Consider the following 25,966-nt stretch of genomic DNA (forward strand, 5'->3'; position numbering starts at 1 on the left):
ACCTCATAACTTCATCATTTATTAACCAATTTTGAAAATTCTTTTTTTGTTTGAAAGAGTATATTTTGAAATTGGTCCCATTTCATTTTCATGATAATCGGTTTAGTACGTTTTTCTTAAAATCGAAATAACTGAAATATGTTTTCGAAGACGATTTAATTTTTTATGTTATTAAAAAGATTATCGTTATCAACCCATAATCGGCTCACTTTTGAGCTTGAGTCTCCTCTCGGAATGAGAGGGGTTAGGCCAATAGTCCACCACGCTGGCCCAATGCGGATTGGCAGACTTCACACGCAGAGAATTAAGAAAATTCTCTGGTATGCAGGTTTTCCTCACGATGTTTTTCCCTCACAGTTTTTGTGACACGTGATTTTTAATTTCTTAAAATGGACACAACTGAAAAGTTGGAGGTACATGCCCCGGACTGGATTTGAACCCACACCCTCCGGAATCGGAGGCAGAGGTTATATCCACTGGGCTATCACGTAACATATTTCTTTTTTTTTTCGAAAAAAGATTATACAATATGTAATCTTACCTGTAGGTCTAATTTCCAATGTCACCAGAAGCCGAGCACTTTCGTCCGTGGTGGTAAGGATGGCGCGCCCTGGTATTATTTCCAAGGTCTCATTGACCACTTGGCTATTTTCTACGGCGACCCCATCCTCAGTCAGGGTATACTTCGCTCGGCTACATGCACCCAGCTGATTGGCGGTGAAGTAACTGGATATTTCGAACCATTCTCCCATAAACTGCAAGCATAGTGTTTAGTCAACATATCAGCCGATGGACGTCCACTGCAGGACATAGGCCTTTTGCAGGGACTTCCAAACATCACGATACTGAGCCGCATTCAGCGAATCCCTGCGATTCGCTTGATGTCGTCAGTCCAACTGGTGGGGGGTCGACCAACACTGCGCTTACTAGTGCCGGGTCTCCATTCCAGCACTGTGCGACGCCAACGCCCATCGGCTCTTCGAACTATGTGCCCCGCCCATTGCTACTTCAGCTTCGCAACTCGTTGAGCTATGTCCGTGACTTTGGTTCTTCTGCGGATTTCTTATTTGATCACGCAGAGATACTCCTAATATAGCTCGTTCCTCCGCCCGCTGTGTGACTCTGAGCCTTCTTATGAGGCCCATAGTTAGCGACCAAGTCTCGGAACATCATTTGTATGACTTTGAGTGTAAGTTAGCTTGAGTTTTATTGAATTGTATTGTAACTAGAAATTGATATTAACTGTATTTTTGACTTACCGAAGAAACATTGAAGTTTTCTACAACTGCCATAGTTTGATTACATTGGCCGGGCAATACGACATTTTGTCCAGGGGGTATTTCGGGCAGAGTTTTACAAGCTGCTTCAGAATGATCCACAGGTGTGAGGTCATCTCTTGTGATGCCAAAGTTGTTGAACAATGTCGTGTTCATGAATGCCTCCATCATTGTGTTGGGAAAGAATGGTTGCCTTCCCAACTGCCATATGGTTACTATAAAACCATAAAACGACGAATTAAATAGATAGATATTCTTTATTTGCACACCACAAAGACAAATACAAGTGAAATAAAAACAGCGATTTCTTCCAGGCAACCTTCGGTTTAGGAAAACTTAAGGACATCAGCAGATGGCGTAAAACAAAAATAACCAAAATATTAGTAATTACACATACATACAAATAATTTACATCTTAATACATAAACAATATTACACAAATACCTACAATAATGAATAAAATACATATCAAAATATGCTAATAAATACATTATAAAGTCATATTGAAGAGAAATAATAGATACAGATCGTCCTTACTGCACCAGATAGTAAGCCTTTACGGCATTTTTAAATATGTCCAGTGACTTTGATTGCCGTATGTTCAAAGGGAGAGCATTCCCATTTTCATGAGGAATTAGTTTGGGATTGAGGGCTGTTTCAACACTATCTGATAGGTAAGTGTCGCCGCACACGGGCCACATGCAACTACCACAAACGCCGCCACTAGAAGCAAGAAAGGGCCACAAAAGTAGCTGAAGCGCGCGACAGCCACTTACTGAGATAAGAGATAGAGGGGTGTTGAATCGCACAAGTGGCATGTGGCGGCGTTTAGTGGCCGGTGCGGGCCACAAGAAGCGAGCAGCGACGATTGTAGCGTGTGGCGGCCACCGGCGTCAACCGTGTGCGGTGATTTCATATATATGAAAACTATAGAAAATAATATGCCGGGCACCGTTTTGTGGTTGTGGCCGGTGGCCCGTGTGCGGGAGCTCTAAGTGTCGGATAGCTTATGTATGATAGTGACGAAACTTATTACACGACTACAAGAAGGTTTTTCGCGCGTATCTTATATGTATGTAGGTAACTATGTAATATTCTTTATTACCTCATATCTTCCAAACCGCTGAACGGATTTACATAATAAAGATATCGTTAGATTTTTCTTGATATCCCAAATGTTCTTAGATAGGTAAAATTAAAAAAAATCTAACATGACGCCGGTGAAACGCTATAAACTTGAGGTGAATAAAATTTTTTTTTAGAATATTTCAATATGGGTACCAAATTCAAGGGATCATCCCGAGGATTTTGAAATTGTATATCATGGCCATGTTGAAAAATTCTACAATTACAAAAACGTTATATTTAGACTATCCGATACCCAACAGGTAAAACCGGCGCTTAGACTCGTCATAATCATCTCTTGGTCTTCTTGGTATAATTTCTATTCTCTTCCATTCACTTCTACGTCTAGTTCTTTTACAACGTAAGTACTCCAACCATCTCTTATAGCATTTAGTAGTTTTATGCTTTTAAAATGTTGTTATGCTATCTATTTCTTACCTCTACTTGTTGTACCGTCTTCATCATCTTCACATGCGTAGGCGAGGGCCAAGTTGTTGTAATCCGTTTGCAATATCCAAAAGTCAGCAGCTGGAAATACAATAAAACTAAAATGATTCATTGCTCTTTGACATTTTATTGATTTAACTGCTTAAAAAGCTGAAACAAGTGTGAAAAAGCGGCACAAGTATGCTTCTCTGACTGAGAGTTACATATTTGTTTCTTTTGCTGTAAAGACCAATGGGCTATGGAGTCGCAGTGCCAAAAAAATCTTTGAATTATTTCACCGCTGCTAGTTGTATCAACTGGTGACAGAAGGGCTGGCTCATTTTTTGCGCAAAGGATCAGCCTGGCTGTCCAGCGCGGAAATGCAGCCAGTATTCTTGCCACCACGTGGGCATGTTTTGTTTTTAAATGGTAAATAGAAAAAAAATATATGAAATAATTTTTTTCGTTATCAACTCAAGATATGAGCTGAATATTATACCTATCACCTATATACCTAGAGCAGTGATAGCCCAGTGGATATGACCTCTGCCTCCGATTTCGGAGGGTGTGGGTTCGAATCCGGTCCGGGGCATGCACCTCCAACTATTCAGTTGAGTGCATTTTAAGAAATTAAATATCACGTGTCTCAAACGGTGAAGGAAAACATCGTGAGGAAACCTGCATACTAGAGAATTATCTTCATTCTCTGCGTGTGTGAAGTCTGCCAATCCGCATTGGGCCAGCGTGGTGGACTATTGGCCTAACCCCTCTCATTCTGAGAGGAGACTCGAGCTCAGCAGTGAGCCGAATATGGGTTGGTGACGACGTATTATACCTATAATTGTATTATTTTTGGTTAGCTTGGCTTTAGATGTAGTTTTAAAGAGACAGCATAAGCACGTTTGGTGAGTAATTATTGGAAGTGTACTGTATCATAAAAAACCTTGTGCAAATGGTAGGCGCAGTGGCCTATATATTATATGGCCTATATAGTATATTTATAAACCTGGATTAAGTTTTAAGCCTCGATTATCTTCAAAGTAAAGGTGAACTCTAATACGTAGTGATTAGGTACACATACACGTAAAAAAATTGACGTATAAAGGAAGGCGTCCACTTATCCGCATCGTACCGACACATCGCATTAAACGGATTTCCAACTTTACGGTAGATTCGTATGATGCGGTATAAAGTTTCGATACTTTTTTTTTATTCTTTACAAGTTGGCCCTTGGCTATAATCTCACCTGAAGTAGGTATGTGATGATGCAATCTAAGATGGAAGCGGGCTAACTTGTTAGGAGTAGGATGAAATCCAAACTAATTTTCGGTTTCTACACTACATCGTACAGGAACGCTAAATCGCTTGGCGGTAGGGTAGTAACTAGCCACGGCCGAAGCCTCCCACCAGCCAAAGAATACAAAGAATAAAACACTCCATTTGATGCGATGCGTCTGATAGTATGATGGTAATTTGTAGACACCTAAATGCTAGAAATCTTAATGCAAGTGTCTTTTGTGCTGAACGAGGCACACGTTAAAAGGACAATTTTATTTCAGTACTACCAAGAATTCTGGCCCACAGAACATTGCATTTAGCAATCTGGCCAATTTTAATGATCGGCTAACATTTTATGATTAAAAAACATTACGTAAACATCTTTGCTGCCATAGTTACGAGTACCCAATAAACAAATGTATCCAATAAACAAATGTATCCAAAGTATCCAATAAACAAATTTTTGTATCCAATAAACAAATGGGTGTAGGTCGGTTTATTTTTTGGATGTAAGAAAACAATTAGACTTAAGCAGCGGGATTGGAAAAACAATACTCACATTTATATGGATCTGTCCTATTTATGTTGAACTTGGCTGTGCCTTCCTCGTAGATTGCAGGGCTCCTCTCATGTTCTAAGAAGTTTTGGTTGACAACTCTCTCGTGCAGAAAAATCTCATCATTTTCCTCTAGAAGTTCCAACTGTGAACAATCTATGGGCCCCCTGGGTTTGTCCGTTCGTCGCACCACATGCCATTTCCCGAGGAACTAAAAAATAGAAAAGAATAAATTATTTAATTTTTTTTGTCATGAATCGTCGTTATCAACCCATATACGGCTCACTGCTGAGCTCGAGTCTCCTCTCAGAATGAGAGGGGTTAGGCCAATAGTCCACCACGCTGGCCCAATGCGGATTGGCAGACTACACACACGCAGAGAATTAAGAAATCCTCTGGCGTGCAGGTTTCCTAACGATGTTTTCCTTCACCGTTTGAGACACGTGATATTTAATTTCTTAAAATGCACACAATTGAAAAGTTGGAGGTGCATGCCACGGACCGAATTCGAACCCACACCCTCCGGAGTTGGAGGCAGAGGTCATATCCACGGCTATCATGTCTCTCATCATTCATTCGTCATTCATCATTGTCATGAATGATCTTGTTTAATTTTGTCTTTGACTTTTTTCAATAATCTCAACATAGACGTAGTAATAGACAGACACCGAACTAAAAAATACGGCACCCAGATTTAGCCTCGTTCGCATGTACGCACAAGCCGCCCAAGCACACATTTAGACCAAATTCGGCCTGCCTGAACGCCATTAGCCCTCATTCGTACGAGAGTTCTTTTAAAGGACATTAAAAACCGTTCAAATACAATTCCAAATGCATTCCCAAGTATATGTTCACAAGTTTTCGAGCGAGTCCATTTTGTGACGTCACTAACACACTTGATGTACTAAACGTCAAACTAATTGTTAACTAATATTTTTGTCAAACGTTCCGTTTGTAAGGATAAGGATTTCTTATAGTGACGTCATGAAACAGTTAAAATATATCGACCGGCATGGACGACAAGCTTCTGGCTCGTATTGTCAAAAACATAATTTAAAAACTAGATTTTGTTTTTCAATGTAGTAGAACGATAATGAGTTATTTAAGAACATTTAAAAGTGTCAACTATAGCTTTACAAATTCGTTCGTAACACTCCCGATGGTCCGCGCGGGCCGGGAGGGGGGTAGCGATGCCCCGCGCGCACGAATTCAAACCCACGCAGGTCTTTCCTCCCGTCACCCGCATATCATGGAAATGTCATCAACGAAATTGCCAAGCTAAAGCCTATTCTTATTATATCGTTTTAGGTAGTCTGAAAGTTCGTCAGTCTATGCTCCTATCACGGACAATTAATTTGTACGGAACTCTCAGGCGAGACCAACTCGTGCTTGTCCGGTTATTTACTGGCGATCTCATACAGATTTTTAAATCAATTTTTATAGTCTTTGAGGATAAGCCTAGATAGCGGATTGATATGCTCTTATCTTATAGCATGTCCTAAACGTTCCATATCGGTTGCAACATCGCTTGTTTCCATAGCAATAACTTATTTTGTAAGTAGACATTATTATTATTTTTAATTATTTAAAAAAAAAAACCTGTATAGCCTACTATACTCGTATATCATTTTGTGAAGGTTGAAAATTAGTCCAACAGTCATGCTTGTATACAGTGGCGTGCATAAGGTTGTCGATCAGGGTATGCACTAGTGATAAAATTAAGCAAACTAGAAACATTTGTATTTAATAAGCACTAAGAAGACAATTATTAGGAATTTAAACTATCGTGAGTGTTATTAATATTAATTGATTATGAAACACGGCTAAAACTCACGTGATATTAGGTCGGAGTATGCCCGACTAGTTTCGAACCCATACGGGGCCCTTAGTCATGAGCTGGTTCTTGCATCGCGGCACGATCCAAACTCATAATCAATTAATACAATTATTAGGGTATGCAGTACTTCAATGCATGTATGAAGTGCACGCCACTGCTCGCTTAGCAATTGTTTTAAAATAACTAACTTGTTAGAAGTAGGATGAAAATCCATTTTCTATTCGATTCTTATGTATCTACTAGCTGACGCCGCGCGGTTTTACTCGCGTGGTTCCCGTTCCCGTAGGAATATGGGGATAATATATAGCCTATAGCCTTCCTCGATAAATGGGCTATCTAACACAGAAAGAATTTTTCAAATCGGACCAGTAGTTCCTGAGATTAGCGCGTTCAATCAATCAAACAAACAAACAAACTCTTCAGCTTTATTATATTAGTATAAGTATATTAGTATCGATTCATTGGGCTATTGATTTTGGCTACAATGACTAAGTATAATATTGGTTTTGTGTACACTAGACGGCCATTTACCTTTGCGTATAAGGTTATCCACTTATCAGTATTTATGCATTGTGCATGTGCATAATTAAGTATAACACGCCTCTTGGACGCAATCTTGGGGTAATTATACTTTTGGGGTCAACGGTCTTATACATCAAAACACATATATAAATAAAAGTTAATTATCTGTCTGTGATTAAATAAAAACTGTACAGTAAAAGCTCATTATTCACGCTTCCTTTCACGTTTTCACTATTCATCATCATCATCACCATCATCATCATACCAGCCGATGGACGTCCACTACAGGACATAGACCTTTTGTAGGGACTTCCAAACATCACGATACTGAGTCACATGCATCCAGCGAATCCCTGCGACTCGCTTGATGTCGTCAGTCCACCTGGTAGGGGGTCGACAAACACTGCGCTTACTAGTGCGGGGTCGCCATTCCAGCACTTTAGGACCCCAACGTCCATCGGCTCTTCGAACTATGTGCCACTATTCGCGGCTAAATATTTCGTTATTCGCGGATCTGACTGACGAAGCTGACGTACAATCTGCAAATTTAAACTTTAACTTGCAAATACCTATTTCCTAAATTGCGAATGGTTTAAGAATGCCACTGCTTAAAATCACTCTGTATAGAAGTTTTTAAAAAATGTCATGCAAGAAAAAATTTCAAAATTCTTCAAACCATTGTCTAAGACTGAAGATAATAGTTAATCAATAACTTCAATTGACTGTTTTTTCTTTATATATTTGTTTTTTATTTAGTCACCCAAGAACGTATCCCTTATAATCTATACTAATATTATAAAGCTGAAGAGTTTGATTGTTTGTTTGTTTGAACGCGCTAAACTCAGGAACTACTGGTCCGATTTGAAAAATTCTTTCAGTGTTAGATAGCCCATTTATCGAGGAAGGCTATAGGCTATATATTATCCCCGTATTCCTACGGGAACGGAAACCACGCGGGTGAAACCACGCGGCGTCAGCTAGTCTCATATAAAATACCATTCCATATTCACGGTTTCTGTATTCGCGACACATTTAGAGAACGTATCCCCCGCGAAACTTTCCACCAGTCAGACCTGGTAGAAGTAAGAAAATCCAGCCCAGCTGGGGTTCAACCCAGGACCTCCGTCTTGTAAATCCACCGCGCACACCACTGCGCCACGGAGGCCGTCAAATCTCCGGTTGAATGTAAAAATCGCAGGGTTCTCTATTTTAAATAAATAAATCTTTTGTATATATCACAAAGGATTATTGTATTCAGTTTGATCCAATTTGATTTAGATTATATTTTTTTTTATTACCTGCTTACTAAGCTCGACATAAATAACAAAAAGTAGGTGACTATGTTTTGATTCATGAAAGTCATAAAAAAATTCGAGAATCCATTGTTAAGATAACGAATACTTTGTATCACTAGTGATAAGATTGTGTTCTGGACATATACACTTAATAAAGAACAAGATAGTACAGCTGCAAAAATACGGCGCACGTTAGAACTCATTCGCACGAGAGTTTTTTTTAAAGCTAAAAAAGTGTTTATTATATACAGGGATGATGACAGTTTTTTAAATTGTTTATAAATTAGTAGTATACTAATAGTAAAGCAATTTTGTAAAAGTAACAGGGTATTATCGATCACTACTTTCGGAGCTACAGGCATTTAAAGGGTCTGATTTGCGGCACTGCCGCGGATCCCAGAAAAACGCCCCCTATAAAATGGTACGAATTAATGACGTCGTAGGTGCATAAAGATCGTTAGTCAAACGAAATTACTAATATCTTTGTTATTTGTGCGTTGATGTTTATAGTTCATTTATTGAAAAATGTCACATTTAATGTAAGTAAGCTAAAACTGTATGAATTTTCATATAATTACGATAAAAGATTTTTAATAGATTTTGAAATTTTATTATCTCATTTATTTTTCAAATATTCAGACGATCATTGCTTTTTATGTATAAATTAGTTAACATTGACTTTATTTACCCGAATGTATCATAAAAATCAATATATTCAAATCTAGCCATCATCCCCTTTATGTTCACACGACAGTGTTGCATTTTCAATTTTTGGCGTTGTAAATAGACCTTCACTCAACTTCATACTCACTACGCCTGCCAACGCTGGGTTTAACGCATCGCTTTTTTAACTCTCGTGCGAATAAGGCCTTAGGAATAACACGATAAAGAAGATAGTCAAAATAGTATCAGGCCTAGGCCTGGTCATATATAGTAACACAATGAAATTGCAGTCTCTGTTTATAATTTTAAAATACCAGTGTTTCACTAAATGTTTTCACTTCACTAAATATATTCACTCAATAAAGCGCGCTGCAAAGCGGTTAAATAAGTGCAAAGAGTGGATACCGTCAGTAAAGAACAAGAAAGGTAACAGAGTAACTAATAGAAATAATATTTTAGAGACTGCAACAAATTTCTATAAAAACTTATACAGCTCACAAGATAGAGTAAGCTCTCCTGAACCTGTAAACAGTATCCCAGTAAATACGGAGAACGTTCCACCTTTCCTACAAAGCGAAATTAGAGCCAGTATTGCCTCTTTGAAATCCTCAAAAAGCCCAGGTCATGATAGAGTTACAAATGATATCTTAAAAGCAATAATTGAACCATTAACACCTATAATTACACCAATATTCAACGAAATATTAAACTCGTGTTGTATACCAGAAGACTGGGAAAACGCTATCATTACCCTACTATACAAGAAAGGCGATCCAACAGAGATTGAAAATTACAGACCAATAAGCCTGCTTCAAAGCATCTATAAACTCTTTACAAATGTCATCCTAAGGCGATTAAGACCAACTTTAAGTTCCTACCAGCCAAGAGAACAGGCAGGATTCAGACCAAAATATAGCACAACTGATCATATATTTACGCTGTCCCAAGTTATGGAGAGATTCAAAGAGTACAAGATACCTCTCTACATAGCGTTCATTGATTATGCAAAAGCATTTGACTCTATTTCGCATCAGGCGCTATGGAAAGCTCTTAACCAACAAGGAGTCGAGGCTAAATATATTGATCTTTTGCAAGCTGTATACAAAAATAGTAGAGCGTCAATAAAATTAGAACAGGTGGGACCTCCTTTTGCGATAAATAGAGGCGTCAGACAGGGGGACCCAATCTCACCGAACTTGTTTACGGCTCTACTAGAGCTGATATTTTCCAGATTAACCTGGGAAAATATAGGGGTAAATATAAACGGGGAGCTCCTCAATAACTTAAATTTTGCCGATGACATCGTATTGATATGTACAAAATATGATGATCTTTATTATATGATTAGCACCTTGAACCAGGAAAGTAGAAAATGTGGATTGGATATGAATGCTAAGAAAACCTGCATAATGACAAACAACATAGAGATTCCTACGTCAATCGAATCTCAACCCATCAGCTTTGTTGAGGAATACATATATCTCGGGCAGAGAATATCTTTCGAAGAGCAAACTATAGAAGAAGTGGAGAGGAGAATCAAGATTGCATGGGGCAAATACTGGTCTTTGAAACATATTTTCAAATCCAAAATCCCTCTACCATTGAAAAAGAAGGCCATGGAAAACACAATATTTCCTACGCTTTTGTATGGGTGTCAAACGTGGACTCTGACCAAACGAATTATTGACAAAATACAAAAATTCCAAAGAGCGACAGAGCGCAGCATGTTGGGCCTAAAACTCAGCGACCGTCAAAGGAACGTTGACATAAGGAATAGGACAAAACTAATTGATGCTGCAGAACTGGCGTGCAAACTAAAATGGCGATGGGCAGGTCACGTGGCGCGCACTAGAGACGGTCGGTGGAGCGAGAGAGTGTTACATTGGTGGCCGCGTGATCACATCCGGCCGCGCGGCAGACCGCACGCTCGTTGGAGAGACGATATCGAAGAGGTCGCAGGTCGTACATGGACGAGGCTTGCTGCAGACAGAGAGCGTTGGGTCGCGATGGAGGAGGCCTTTACCCGAAAATGGGTACCCAAATAAAAGAACTAGAAAAATATCAACCTACAATAAATATTTATTATTTTAGAATTAAGTTTTGTTAATTTAAGTTAGTTTTAAGTTCTTTATCCTTTTTAATTGTTTGTATTATATTATTTTGTATGTGTGATTTGGGAATAAACGGCTTATTATTATTATTATTATTATTTATTAAATATATTCACTAAATATATTCTACACTAACGTTATATATCAAAAGAGTTAATTTGTTTGTTTGTTTGAACTCGCTTATTTTCTCAAAATGGTCACGTACAATGAAAGTGTCCATGGATGTTCTCGGACGAAGTCACTCACACAAGTCATTAGTCGTTTTTTCATCAATCTAACTAGAGAACAATGAATAATAATACCTACCTACTCATAAAGTTGTACTAACAATGTAAAAACCAGTTATTACTCTCAATTATTTATTTGCCGTTTGTCCTTTTATTAAAAATTTTAATAATGTTAAAACATAATAAAGAATATAAAAATATTCAACCTTCCCGCTGCGAGACATTCGAGTACCTACCCAAGAAACCGTAAAAACAAATTTAATCATTATTATTATCTAGTGAATCGTGTTAGCGTCTGTATAGAAAAACGTAGAACCTCCTCCTTTTTGGAAGTCGGTTAATAAGTAGATATATGTTAGTAGAACAAACATTAGTTTGAAGTATCATCCAATAATTGTATTGGCAACAGTTTGATTTTGGTAAAATTAGATTATTATGATAAAAATCCTCCTAAAAGCATTTGATATCGTATTATCTAATTATACCTAATCTATGATAATTTTCAAATTAACATATGGAAACTTCATAATATGACGACACGTACAGGTATCTACGTAATTGAGTATTTTAATTACCTACCTATTTAATTTTTTTTTTATTCTTTACAAGTTAGCCCTTGACTACAATCTCACCTGATGGTAAGTGATGATGCAGTCTAAGATGGAAGCGGACTAACTTGTTAGGAGGAGGATGAAAATCCACACCCCTTTCGGTTTCTACACGGCATCGTACCGGAACGGTAAGTCGCTTGGCGGTACGTCTTTGCCGGTAGGGTGGTAACTAGCCACGGCCGAAGCCTCCCACCAGCCAGACCAGAACAAATTAAGAAAATCTCAATCTGCCCAGCCGGGGATCGAACCCAGGACCTCCGTTTTGTAAATCCACCGCGCATGCCACTACGCCACGGAGGCCGTTATCAATTTATTATCAGGGAGACATAATTAAGACCGGGAAAGAATATGATGAAATCCGTGGCACAAGTATGCCTCTCTTACCAAGAATTACATATTTATTCCTTTTGCCGTGGAGACTGTTGGGCCATGGGGTCGCAGTGCCAAAAAAACTCCGAACTTTTTCACCGCGGCTAGTGGCCTCGACTGGTGACAGAAGGGCTGGCACATTTTTTGGGCAAAGGATAAGCCTGGGGCTCCAACGCGGAAATGCAGCCAGTATTCTTGACTCCATGCATGATGGGCATGATTTGTATAGTTATTTGGATGGTATATTTTCAACATACCATGTTTTATAATAAACATAGTATGTTGAATCACTAACTTGGTACCGCCTTCAAACCGATCAGAAGGTAGCACATAGTACGATGTTATTTTTTGCTTTTTAGTTTAGTAGAAACATTTTTGTGATTTTGAAGTAGGTTGTATTTTTTTATTAAAAATATTAATTTTCCAGTTTTAGTGATAACATGTTATAAGTTTTAATTTTGATTATAAGTAGGTAAGTCCTGATAAAATCAACCAAACCATTTACTTGCATACATTACTACCCCTCTACCTACGAAATATGAACATTCGAAATCTTTTTTGTTTGTGGTGACAGTCATAACCCATAAAGATGTAGAGTTCTTATCAATATAAACTAATTAAGTCCAATCATAAGATAGCAACTGTAAACCGCTGAGGAGTTCCCTTAGCTGTCCTTTCTCTCCACCAGACTCTTAATGATAATCACACCACATGTAGATGTAAAGTTCTCATCAATACAGATTAATTAATCATCAGATCGACACCAGACCTTCACTGAATTGTAGTGCTTTAAAATACTTAATGAGAACATTAACAAACCCTAGTTGCCTAAATAATTTTTGAAAGTTTCCCTCGATTTCTCCAGGATTCCATCATCAGATCCTGACACGATTATTATGGGACCAAATTGAAAGCATACCCTTTTAAATAACCCTCCTCCTTTTTTTTGAATTCGGTAAAAAAGAAAACCCATTATCTTTAAATTCATTTGATCGATCATTATTTGTCACTGATCAATTATGAAAATCAATTTCTATCACTCAGTCATCAGTTTTGATTTTCTTATACGTTATCATTATGATGCACCGGATTAATTAACAACATACTGAAATGCCGATAATTTGATAACTAGAGGATGTATGCAAATTTATCCAAATTTAGTTTCTTGTTAGTTTACTATTTGACACCGTAAAAGTATAAATACCGTTATAATCTATCTCGCGAGATTGTAAACTGTCGAACTGTGAACCGTATTTTATAATAAACAAAGTAGGTTAATAAATAATATTTAGGTTTTAAAAAACATAGGCTATATTTTATCTATGTATTCCTACAGGAGTGGGAACTACGCGGGACATCACCTAGTTTGATATTAAACACTTCATCCAATGAAAAACACGGGATGGGTGAAGGTCGTTTCTAACTCGAATCTAAGACTAAATACAAACCCAAGTATAAAAATTAAATGTACAAAAGAACGTTAGAGGATTTAGTGGAAATCCACTCGAAAAGATAAAATAAAAAACAAATCGCACAATCACCATGATACTTCATAGATATTTTGATCTAGATTGTCCTAGATATGTACAATTGTACAGTATAATTGTATATACTGTATTTTAAATAACTACACAAAACATTATAATATGGAGGTATAGTCAAAGATAATTTAAATGTCTTTAGTTTAAAAAAATATATTAGGTATAGTGTTGTTAAACTTTACTTAGGCACATAATTATGTATTCTGTGCTTAGGCTCACTTAAGAGATCCATACTATCACCGTGGCGAACCATTGCAAAATAAAATTTTAAGCACAAAGTTTTTTTTCAAAGTTACGATTTTTCACTTATTCTCGTTCATTTATTCAGTAATTTTTCAACATGCTTAAATTTTTAATATCTCGTTGGATAGCTAACAAGGCACACTAGTTTTTAAATTGCTATGCTAATAAAGTTGCTAGATAGTTTTTTTTTTAAATAAACTTGCATTTAGTCATGGGATACAGAAAAACATTTTGAAATTTTTAGATTCTCAGTCTTGATTTATATTAAAAGTACGACATTTGTTCATTTTTGTAATATAAATGTTGTTGCTAACCTAAAAACATCAAAAACAACCACTAATTACTATAATCCACTTTGAAGTAGATCAGCCACCCAACCCACATTTCTTATAAAAATGTGAAAATGTACCACTTTCGAAAAAATGAGTTTTTCGAAAGTGGTACATTTTTGCCCCATACATCAATTTGATAGCTAAAGCTCCCTACTATCACTCCATAAAGGGATCACTATACGTGTCCAGTGACCCTGTTTAAGTCGCTATACATAATCTTCGATCCGATATCCGAGCAATCTTCATCGTACGAGTATGTTGCTCAGAACCATCTCGACCACTTCATCATTCAAACAAAAGACACTCTTATCTTATAAGCCTATAAATATAATAAGTTAGTTCTACATCAATGTTTAATAAATACCCCTCTTTTAAAAGGGTCAGGGGTTAAAAAATAAACTTCAGAGCCACTGACATAAATGTTGAGAGCCTGTGATTTTCCGTATCGTGTTGATGATAATAGTTAATTAATATATTGATAATATGATAGACTAAAAAAACAATCTAATGAAAAATATTGAGCAATAAGAAGGATTGGCAATGATCAACAGATACCTAATATATAACTAGTTGACGCCGCGTGGTTTCACCCGCGTGGTTCCCGTTCCTGTAGGAATACGGCAAAATTATATAGCCTAAAGCCTTCCTCGATTAATAGGCTATCTAACGCTGAAGGAATTTTTCAAATCGGACCAGTAGTTCCTGAGATTAGCGCGTTCAAGCAAACAAACTAACTCTTCAGCTTTATAGTATTAGTATACATTTGAAAGGCATATTATAATAGGAAAATTAAGTTAACAATTTTTTTTGGAGCCGAGATAGCCTCTGCCACCGATTCCGTAGGGTGTGGGTTTGAATCCGGTCCGGGGCATGCACCTCCAATTTTTCAGTTGTGTGCATTTTGAGATATCAAATATCATGTATCTCAAACGGCGCAGGAAAAACATCGTGAGGAAACCTGCGTACCAGAGAATTTTCTAAATTCTCTGCGTGTGTGAAGTCTGCCAATCCGCATTGGGCAAGCGTGGTGGTCTATTGGCCTAACTCCTTTTATTCTGAGCGGGGACTCGAGCTCAACAGTGAGCCGAATATGGGTTGATAAAGAAAAAAAAAAGAAGAAAATGTTATGGCATCTGTTATTCCATTTAATCGACCAATTATCTAAGATGCAATTAATCGCGAACACTGTGCTAAAGTTATCTAAGCGTATGCGTCCACAAATCCGCATCGCATCGGACGCATCGCATCAAACGGTTTTTAGTATTATTTTGTATAGAAAGTCATACAACGCGTCCACAGATCCGCATCGAACGGATTTTTCTACCGTAAAATTAAAAATTCATTTGATGCGATGCGTCCGATACGCACGATCCGGATCAGTAGACGCCTACCATATGGCAATAGAACAAGGGGCGGCACTCGAACGTTGGTACCACATTATACTAATACTGAGGTCTCTCAGGTCCCGCAAACAAAGATTAGACATTTGTATGAATTTGATACACTTATGAACTACATTTTAGGAACCTTTTGATAACATCCTCTACTCACACAAATACCTAAGCCACTAGGAAAGTTTTGAGATTGATTATAACACTGTTCCTAATGTACTTAATATATAAAAATGTTTTTTTTATTTTTTTTTTATTTTGAATAAGCAAGCGCTTAGCTGCAATCATGCCTGATGGTAAGCGATGATGCAGCCTATGGTGGAACGCGCTTGCCTAGAAGATGCCTATTCACTCTTGACTTGAAAATACCCATATTGCAGGGGAAAACTGAAGCTGGGAGAGCATTCCACATCTTTGCAGCGCGTATAAGGAAAGAGGAACTAAACCTTACTTACTTGTGTCACGTTGAAATTTGGCGCTAAATTAATATTTGGATTACACTTTGAGTTCTGAACCAACTGAGCACTACTTAAACCTAAAAAACCTATACTAAGCACTAATAATATAATCATTTTGGATATCATCAGATCATATTGTACACTACACTTAAGATATCCGAACAAAATGGCGATATGTGTCTACATATACCATTTTTATACAAAAATCTTATCAACAAATCTATCGTCGCCGAAATACTTGCTAATCTAATGCTAATCATAGATACCAATAATTCGTCAATGGTGAGTCAATCACTCGTACTTATATTCGCCATGGACTCTCATGGCCATGTCTATAATGTTCTATGCTCTTAAAAAAATCCTATTTGTAAAGCGAAAACATTTTTGCGTTCTATTTATTTATTAATTAATTGTAAAGATTAATTATAATGTATATATTTAGTTAAATATAATTAAGTTTTAGATATATAATATAGTGCTAAGCTAGCGAATTAGGTGATACCTGTAAGGCTTGTTTTAAGTTATTATGATGATATTAAATAAATAAATAAATGAAATTTTAATTCTTTGACAAGTTAGTCCTTGACACACCTGATGTTAGGTGACGATGCCTTTATAAACGAAAAATTATTTTATAAACGAAAATAGTTATAATTATTTTACGTAGGAGCCTAAAACTCAGAAGTTAAATTGCAAATAGACAATATTACATAAAATAACAAAATAATTACCGCAAATAGAAACTAAGTATTTAATATCAATACTAATAAAAACGATAGAGATTGTTTGTCGCGATAAATTCGAAACGGCTGAATCTGATCTAAGTGAAATTTGGAACAGAGCTAGATTACAGTCGGGCGTATCATGTCCATCATATCATGGTGTGCTATTCCCCCTATTCAATATTAATTTATTGTTTTTTCTTTTATTTATAAGAGCAATTGCAGAGTTTTTGCCGGCTTTTCATAGCAGAAACTGCCTTTCCAACCGGTGGTAGAGTGGTTAGAAATAGTCATACTTGCCTTTTTAAAAGTGGTTATATACCAACTAACTGACGCCGCGCGGATGCACCCACGTGGTTTCCGCTCCCGTATGAATACGGGGATAATATATATTATATATAATTTTAATATATAACCTTCCTCGATAAATGGGCTATCTAACACTGAAAGAATTTATCAAATCGGACTAGTAGTTCCTGAGATTATTGCGTTCAACCAAAAAACAAAGAAACTCTTTAGCTTTATAATATAAGTATCGATTAAGCCTACTTAAATAATTGAATATTGATTTTATCCGGATATTTTAACGTCAACCGCATCTATGTGGGGGAAACAGGATGCTGTGTTAAATTAAAAAATATATAACATTAACATAAATATATAGATAACGTACAAAAATCACGTTTTTACATAACGAAACAAAACAGACAAAAAAAAGGGTAATTTCTAGTAATAATTTAACAATTGATAAACTTTAGTGAACCCAAACAACCGAAATTTGTTTTTCTATCGAAAAAGGTAGAAAACTGATAACAGCTGTCTTAGAATTATTAAGACGCTGTTGCTACGCTTGACTGATAACTGTTTTAAAATAATATCAGTTATGTTTAAACGTGACTAATACCTAATACCTACTCGTCGTCTCCAAGTAAGCGAAACGCTTGTTTTAGTAGTCTGTTGTTTTCTAAGTAAATTTGGCGGATCATCAGATGACCTTTGCCTTATGGATGATAAACAGAGTAATGTATTTTTTTATTATTTACAAGTTAGCCCTTGACTACAATCTTACCTGATGGTAAGTGATGATGCAGTCTAAGATGGAAGCGGACGAACTTGTTAGGAGGAGGATAAAAATCCACACCCCTTTTTGGTTGCTACACGACATCGTATCGGAACGCTAAATCGCTTGGCGGTACGTATTTGCCGGTAGGGTGGTAACTAGCCAGGGCCGAAGCCTCCCACCAGCCAGACCTGGACCAATTAAGAAAATCTCGATCGTCCCAGCCGGGGATCGAAGCCAGGACCTCCGTCTTGTAAATCCTGCGCATACCACTGCGCCACGGAGGTCGTCAAAAGTACCTATGTTGTTGCTGTTTAAATGTTCTTCACACCTCTCCGACTATGGAAGATTCTTGATTTCTTAATTCAATTAATTAGTCCATGAAATCAATTTGTATTAGTTATCCCGTGCCGAGGCACAATTGTTTTTTCCCAAATTCGAATATATAATAGTCCATCATCTATATTTGTTCGTCAGTTAGTCCTAGTCAACTCAACACAGACTTTAGTAAGGTAAAGGCATATTTTTATAGAAATAAGCGGACTCAATAAAAACTATTTATAGAGTCCACAAAGAATATAGTATTAATCATTGGAAACACTCATGCCTAACATCGACTTCAATGGTGCACCTTTACAAAACTTACATACAACATTGCATAAAATGCATTCTACTTTAAGAAATTACTCTAAAATTCAGCAAATCAATACTATTTTCATACAGTAGTTTCAGAGCCAACTATTGTAACAATGCAAACAAACAATCAAATTTTTTCTCTTTAAAGAAGTACATTAATATCAATTTTTAGTATTTTTATAACATTATAAACGATGCAATATAATAATAAAAACCTTGACTTCAAATTTTAATCACTAAGATATAATATTAACTAATAAATAACTTCCTTTAAACTCTTGTGGTTCAAGTGTAAACTATAAAAATCCTTCTTTTAATCTTTGTACCTATATCATTGACAAATTTAAAAGTTATGCTGGACGGAACTGATAAGATATAGAACGACGATTAAACCTATATACCACTTATTATGTCTATGATAACTGACAAGGTTAAATATTACCAGAGTGCCTAGTGGCAGTTTGATACTGTGACGATCGCGTTAACTTAAACACGAATTTTTAAGGAATTGAAACAGCGCCATCTAGTGGCACTACTGCACAACTGTTTCAGTTCCTTGGAAATTTCCGTTTACGGTTACGCGATAGTCACAGTATGAAAATATTGAAAACTCCTACTAGGCACTCAGTACTAGTAGTAGTAGTAGTAGTAGTAGGCACTAGTGCGCCTAGCGTCAGTTTTCAATGTTTTGATGGTAAGTGATGATGCAATGTAACATGGAAACAGGCTTGAAGAAGGAGGATGATAATCCACACCCATTTCGGTTTCTACACGACATTGTACCGGAACGCTAAGGCGGTACGTTTTTGCCGGTATGGTGGTAACTAGCCACGGCCGAAGCCTCCCACTAACCAAAAACTTACTTCTTAAGAATCTACTTTTCATATAAAGCCCCCGGTATTACAAAAATATGGGCAGTAAAATTAGATGAACGAATGACAGCGTCACGTTTTTGTACGCAACCTATTCCTTTCACCACACCTTTCGCACCTTTCACTTTTCAGGCGTAAGTTTTGAGAACTTCTTAGTATATGCTGCGGGGCAACATACACCTTAGACAGTCGATCTGAAAGAGTAATCTCTATTCGTGCGTCGGAGCTGACTTTTTTTTTATCTAAAATTTCGTTGGAGTTCCAAGGTGCTGGAATGGCAACCCCGCACCGGAAATCGAAGTGTTCGTCGCAGGTTGCAGGGAATTGCTGGATGCAGACGGGTCAGGATCGTGATGTTAGGACGTCCATACAAAAGGCTTATGTCCTGCAGTGGACGTCCATCGATAATGATAACGTCCATGATAATCATGATGAAGATGTAGTTCGTATTTTAGTGATTGAACAACAATGAACACAGAGAAGTAAATTGTTGTCAATGTGACGGATATCGATATTATTCCAAATATACATAAGAACACCTTCGGAAGAAACGACTCGTAAAATAATATAATTAGGATAGAACTTCACTTCAGGTAAGTTCGTTTAATCTCCAATTGTCTACCGTATTTACATACCATTGCAGGAGCAAGGCTGACTAGCCGACGTCCCGCGGTTTCACCCGCGTAGTTCTCGTTTCCGTGAGAATATGGGGATAGAATATAGCCTATGACATTCACAAATAACGTGGCCTTCCTGTCTTAAAATAATTTTCAAAATCGATTCACCGACCACACACTTAATCTTTTTAGAATTTAATATAGTATTAGTGTAATATTACAGTTCGCTGTAGCATGGTGCAGGTAACAGTTCCACACTTGTAAGTTATATGCGATTCACGATAATAGCACGTATTATGATCGTCATACTGCAACTGTCACCCGCACCATGCGGCAACTGTCACCCGCACCATGCTACAGCGCACATAGTATAGTAGCTTTCACAAAACGAGATATGTCTGGACATCGCAGGCCCCCACTCCATTAAGCCTTAAAATGCAAATGTTTATTCTATTATGCGATATCCGCAAATCAGTTCACATAATTGTTAATTAAAAATTAAACAAAAGATAACGATTTAAAACCTGTAAAATGCATTACGAATGCTATTGCATTATCTAGATGTTTGATAACAAACATATTGTAATAGGCTTTATGTTGACCGTGGTAGCCCAGTGGATACGACCTCTGTCTCCGATTCCGGAGGGCGTAGGTTCGAATCCGGTCCGGGGCGTGCACCTCCAACTCTTCAGTTAAGAAATTAAATATCACGTGTCTCAAACGGTGAAGGAAAAAACATCGTTAGGAAACCTGCTTAACATAATTTTCTTATTTCTCTGCGTGTGTGAAGTCTGCCAATCCGCATTGGGCCAGTGTGATGGACTAATTAGCCATCACATTCTGAGACGAGACTCGAGCTCAGCAGTGACCTGGGTTTGAGTTGATATGATTTGATTCATCAAATGTAGCTTTTTATTTTTTTTAATTGTTAAATTTGTTTGGTATCTTTCGAAGCCTATTCGCTACTAACAAAAAAAGAAATCTTTCCACTTTATAATAATGCTAGCAGATGCCTCGTAGTTTATGTCCCCGTAGGAACAAGAGGGTAAAATATAGCCTACGACACTCACAAATAACGTAGCTTTTCATTAGTAAAAGAATTTTCAAAATCGGTTCTATAGATCCAGATATTACCCACAACCTCACAGACAAACAAATTTTATTAGTGATGAAATATTTAACAATGAATATGCAGGTTTTTAATAATATATAAAAAATATAATAAAAAACACGCAAATAGATAAGATGTACTACAAAACATCGGTATTGTCTAGTATCTTAGACTTGTCACGTTTATCGCAATGTGCTCTGTTGTTATGACGTACTGTTTAATAGACTAGTCAGGAAACGAACTATTTGACGCTTTCCCACCACGCCACTATAGTGCAGGTTTGTGGGTAGCCTGGAACGATGGAGGGTTTTTTTTTTATTTTTTTATTCTTTACAAGTTAGCCCTTGACTACAGTCTCACCTGATGGTAAGTGATGATGCAGTCTAAGATGGAAGCGGGCTAACTTGTTAGGAGGAGTATGAAAATCCACACTCCTTTCGGTTTCTACACGACATCGTACCAGAACGCTAAATCGCTTGGCGGTACGTCTTTATCGGTAGGGTGGTAACTAGCCACGGCCGAAGCCTCCCACCAGCCAGACCTGGACCAATTAAGAAAACCTCAATCGGCCCAGCCGGGGATCGAACCCAGGACCTCCGTCTTGTAAATCCACCGCGCATACCACTGCGCCACGGAGGCCGTCAAAAGGGTGAAGTTTGTACAAGGATTAGCCCTTAAATGCATCATGAAATATGCAGCCTACGTAATATTCAGACGGCTGTATGTTATGAATCTTTGTCTTCAAAAAAAAATCTCTGTCTATCGAGACCAGGCTTAGTCTTTAATTGTTATGTTGGCAATACATATATGTTTTTTTGTCCATTCGAATTTGACAACTGAAAATCTTTCAGCGGGCAGCGGTATGAAAAATTCGTTACTGGATCGATTTTGTGAAAACATGTTTTTTTTTTAATTTTTCAACGTAAGTTGTGCTGTTATGCTTCTAATGATCATATAAACTCCTACTGAACCAAAGTTTACATCGATTTTCACGCGAACGAAGTCGCGGGCGTCCGCTAGTATGCAATAAAATTGTTCACAAGCTGTTGTTGTAGACAAGGTTTGTTTGTCCAATTTTATAACAACCTCCACAACAAACAAACCTCCTATGGCAATATCCAGAATCATAATCTGCATGCTTCACTGAGTTCAAAAGCGAGAACAGAATGCGGTCTTCATAGTATGCACACTTTACTCCGCAGAGCGCCTGGTCAATAGGAAAGGAAGCTATTTGCAAATTTGGCGAACAATTGAATAATCGGAACCGCCGAAAGAATCAAACGTAAGAAGAGTCTAGAAGTTTTGTAAGTGGTTTAGAGTTTTATTTTTTTACAAATAGCAATCATGTCATTTACGTTATTAGCAAATTGGAAGCAATCATCTGATCAATTTGGCTCAACCAAGAGAGTTATTTGGTGTAATACCGCTTAAACTAACCTACTAGCTTTTGTTTTTTAATAACATCAGCCTTATTTAGTAACTTGAATTAATTAATTTATTTTGCTATAATCCGCATAAAGCCGACGAACCCATGCGACAACGTCACCCGGTCAAGTTTCTGTTTGACTTATGTGCACTTCTTCCCTATCCCTACCCTAGCCCTAGGGTTGAAAAATAGATGTTGGCCGATTCTCAGACCTAACTGAATATGCATAAAAAATTTCATACGAATCGGTTAAGCCGTTTCGGAGGAGTATGGGAAGAAACATTGAGAAACGAGAATTTTATTTATAACATTTCAATTCAATAGTTAAGTAATAATATTCTTAGTAATACTTAAGTCACCTGCAGGCTTATTCACTATTTTTGACGTATGCTAGTTGACATTTACGATGTTGAGATTGTATGTAAAAATGTCATCGGGTGCTGTCACACAGTAGGTAAATGGCATTTTGTCAATTGATTTGATGATTATTTTACTTTACCTTACCTTATCAGCCGATAGACGTCCACTGCTGGACATAGGCCTCTTGCATGGACCTTCAAGCACAACGATCTCGAGCCGCCAGCATCCAGCGGCTCCCTGCAACTGCTTGATATCCACCTAGTGGGGGGTCGCCCAACACTGCGCTTTCCGGTGCGGGGTCGCCATTCTAGCACCGTTGATAATAAAGACAAATAAAAAATAGTGAATAGGCCAGCTGATATCTATAACATTCACTATTTATTTATTGCTAACTGATCAAAATTAACTATTCAGTGTCAAATAGAAGCCATAGTCTATGTCTATTGAGGAAAATGTACATAAAAACTATTCATAAGTGAATAACGCAATTCACTTATGAATTACACACCAATAAAATATTTTACTGTAGGTATGCCGATAAGAAATCGCTTATCGACATACCGACCGGATGAAATTTTTTTAACCTACCTAGGATTCATCATTATCAACCCATATTCGGCTCACTGCTGACCTCGAGTCTCCTCTCAGAATTAGAGGGGTTAGGCCAATAGTCAACCACGCTGACCCAATGCGGTTTGGCAGACTTCACACACGCAGAGAATTATGAAAATTCTGTGGTATGCAGGTTTCCTAATGATGTTTTGTTTTGATGTGCACAGAACTCAAAAAGTTGGAGTTGCATGCCCCCGACCGGATTCGAACCCACACCCTCCGGAATCGGAGGTAGAGGTCCTATCCACTGGGCTATCACTGATTCTACCTAGGATATAGTTAGGTAATTTTTATTTTATTCTTTACAAGTTAGCCTTTGACTACTCACCTGACGGTAAGTGATGATGTAATTTTAAATGGAAGTGCTCTAACATGTTAGGAGGAGGATGAAAGTCCACACTTGTTTCGGTTTCTACTCGTCGCTAGCTAAATCGCTTGCGGGGATCGAACTCAGGACCTCCGTCTTATAAATCCACCGCGAATATCAATGGAGGTCGTCGTATAATTATAGAGTGGGCTAGATCACCTGTTCCAAAAACCACATAATTAATATTAAAAATTCAAATTAGTTTATTATTTTTGCAAATTATGTTAATATATCAAATTCCAAATTTGAAAACAAGTTTAATAAAAAAAAAACTCTTACGCCAAATACATTCATGCTCAATATATTAACTAGCGGACGCCCGCGATGCCAATCGCGTTTATTTCTGTGTTTTTCTTTGGTAAATCTGCTCACCCTTATTATTTCATATAACTTATTATTTCGTAGTTCCTGTTCTCATGAGAATACGGAGATATTTACGGAGAGATTCGGGCTATAGGTATATTATAATAGCGGGCGCCCGCAACTTCGTCCGCGTGTAATTCAGTTTTTCACGAATCCCGCAGGAAATTTTGGAACTTTTGACTGGTAGGAGGCTTCGGCCGTGGCTAGTTACCACCCTACCGGCAAAGACGTACCGCCAAACGATTTAGCGTTCCGGTACGATGCCGTGTAGAAACCGAAAGGGGTGTGGATTTTCATCCCCCTCCTAACAAGTTAGCCCGCTTCCATCTTAGACTGCATCATCACTTACCATCTGGTGAGATTGTAGTCAAGGGCTAACTTGTAAAGAATAAAAAAAAAATTCCATTCCAAATTTCAGCCAAATCGCTTCAGTAGCCGCAGCGTAAAGGAGGAACAAACATAATTAAACTCACACACACACAAACTTTCGCCTTTATAATATTAAATATTAGTGTTTTTATATAGTCTAATGACACTGACAAATATATTTGTAAACGAATTAAAAAAAAATGGTTCAGAAAATTAATTTTATATTTATTTCTTTCTTTCTTCTTTTTCTCTTTGGAGTGAATTGTACTTGTCTGAAAACAGACCTACGTGTCTGAAGACAGACGGTCCACATCTTAGCAGTTCTAATTAGAAATGTTGACGCAAATCCCCCTGAAACTTTACAAAATTTACCTCTTTATAATATTTTATATAGCCCAATGACACTGACAAATACACTAGTAAAAGAATTTTCGAAAATCGGTTCAGAAGATCCCCCTGAAACCTCATAAACTGTAGGTATCTCTTTATTGTATGTATTGTATAGTACAGATATTTTCTTAAAGAAGAATTTGGGAAACTGATTATAATCCTCGCTAATAGGAAAGTCATGTAATGTAGAAGATTCGTTTGCATACAAACAAACAAATAAGCTTTCACCATAAACGTACAATACCTATAGCTTCTCCGTGTATTAAAAGGTAAAAAGATTTTAATCTTAGGTATATTATAATATAATTATAATTGTAATTATTAGTACTAGCGGCCGCCCGCGTTTTTGTATCGTGTACAGTTCCTTTCATGTAGGATGGTGCGGGTGACAGTTCGTTTCAATCTTGAAAGTTTGCCGCGATTCACGATAATAGTACGTATTATGAAAGTCAAACAGGCGACTGTCACCGTACCCATGCTATCTGAAAATCACTTAAAATAGGCATACTAAGCCAGTAGGTATGTGCAACAGTATGTTGAAAAAAACACAGTTATTTTCTATGGGTATTTTGATATTACAGACAGACACTTCAATTTTATTTACATGTATTTACATTACAACCTATGTTGTGTTAGGTCAAAAATGCTATCATTTTTGACTTAAGACAACACAGGTCGTAGACACTTATGACGTCATACAGAGTTATTTGAAAACTGGACCTCGACTGAACTTTCCAGATTCCATCCGCGGGAGGTCCATATATTATTTCTTTATCTGTATCTGTCTCTGTCTGCATCT

At 37.3% G+C, this 25,966-nt stretch overlaps 1 protein-coding gene across 1 annotated transcript in view; it reads right to left on the reverse strand.

The window, feature by feature from the left end:
• LOC112046433 (uncharacterized) overlaps nt 1–10,947 on the reverse strand; it is a 63,617-nt gene extending 52,670 nt beyond the window's left edge. Inside the window, exons 1-5 of the mRNA XM_052888193.1 lie at nt 10,861–10,947; nt 4,666–4,873; nt 2,841–2,930; nt 1,260–1,492; nt 542–755 (exon numbers count right to left, since the gene is read on the reverse strand). Of these exons, the coding sequence (XP_052744153.1) occupies nt 542–755; nt 1,260–1,492; nt 2,841–2,930; nt 4,666–4,873; nt 10,861–10,947 (832 nt within the window). The remainder of the gene's footprint in view (nt 1–541; nt 756–1,259; nt 1,493–2,840; nt 2,931–4,665; nt 4,874–10,860) is intronic.
• Between the last annotated feature and the right edge of the window lie 15,019 nt (nt 10,948–25,966).

The sequence above is a fragment of the Bicyclus anynana genome, chromosome 21 (genome assembly GCF_947172395.1).
Source record: "Bicyclus anynana chromosome 21, ilBicAnyn1.1, whole genome shotgun sequence".
Classification (NCBI taxonomy): domain Eukaryota; kingdom Metazoa; phylum Arthropoda; class Insecta; order Lepidoptera; family Nymphalidae; genus Bicyclus; species Bicyclus anynana.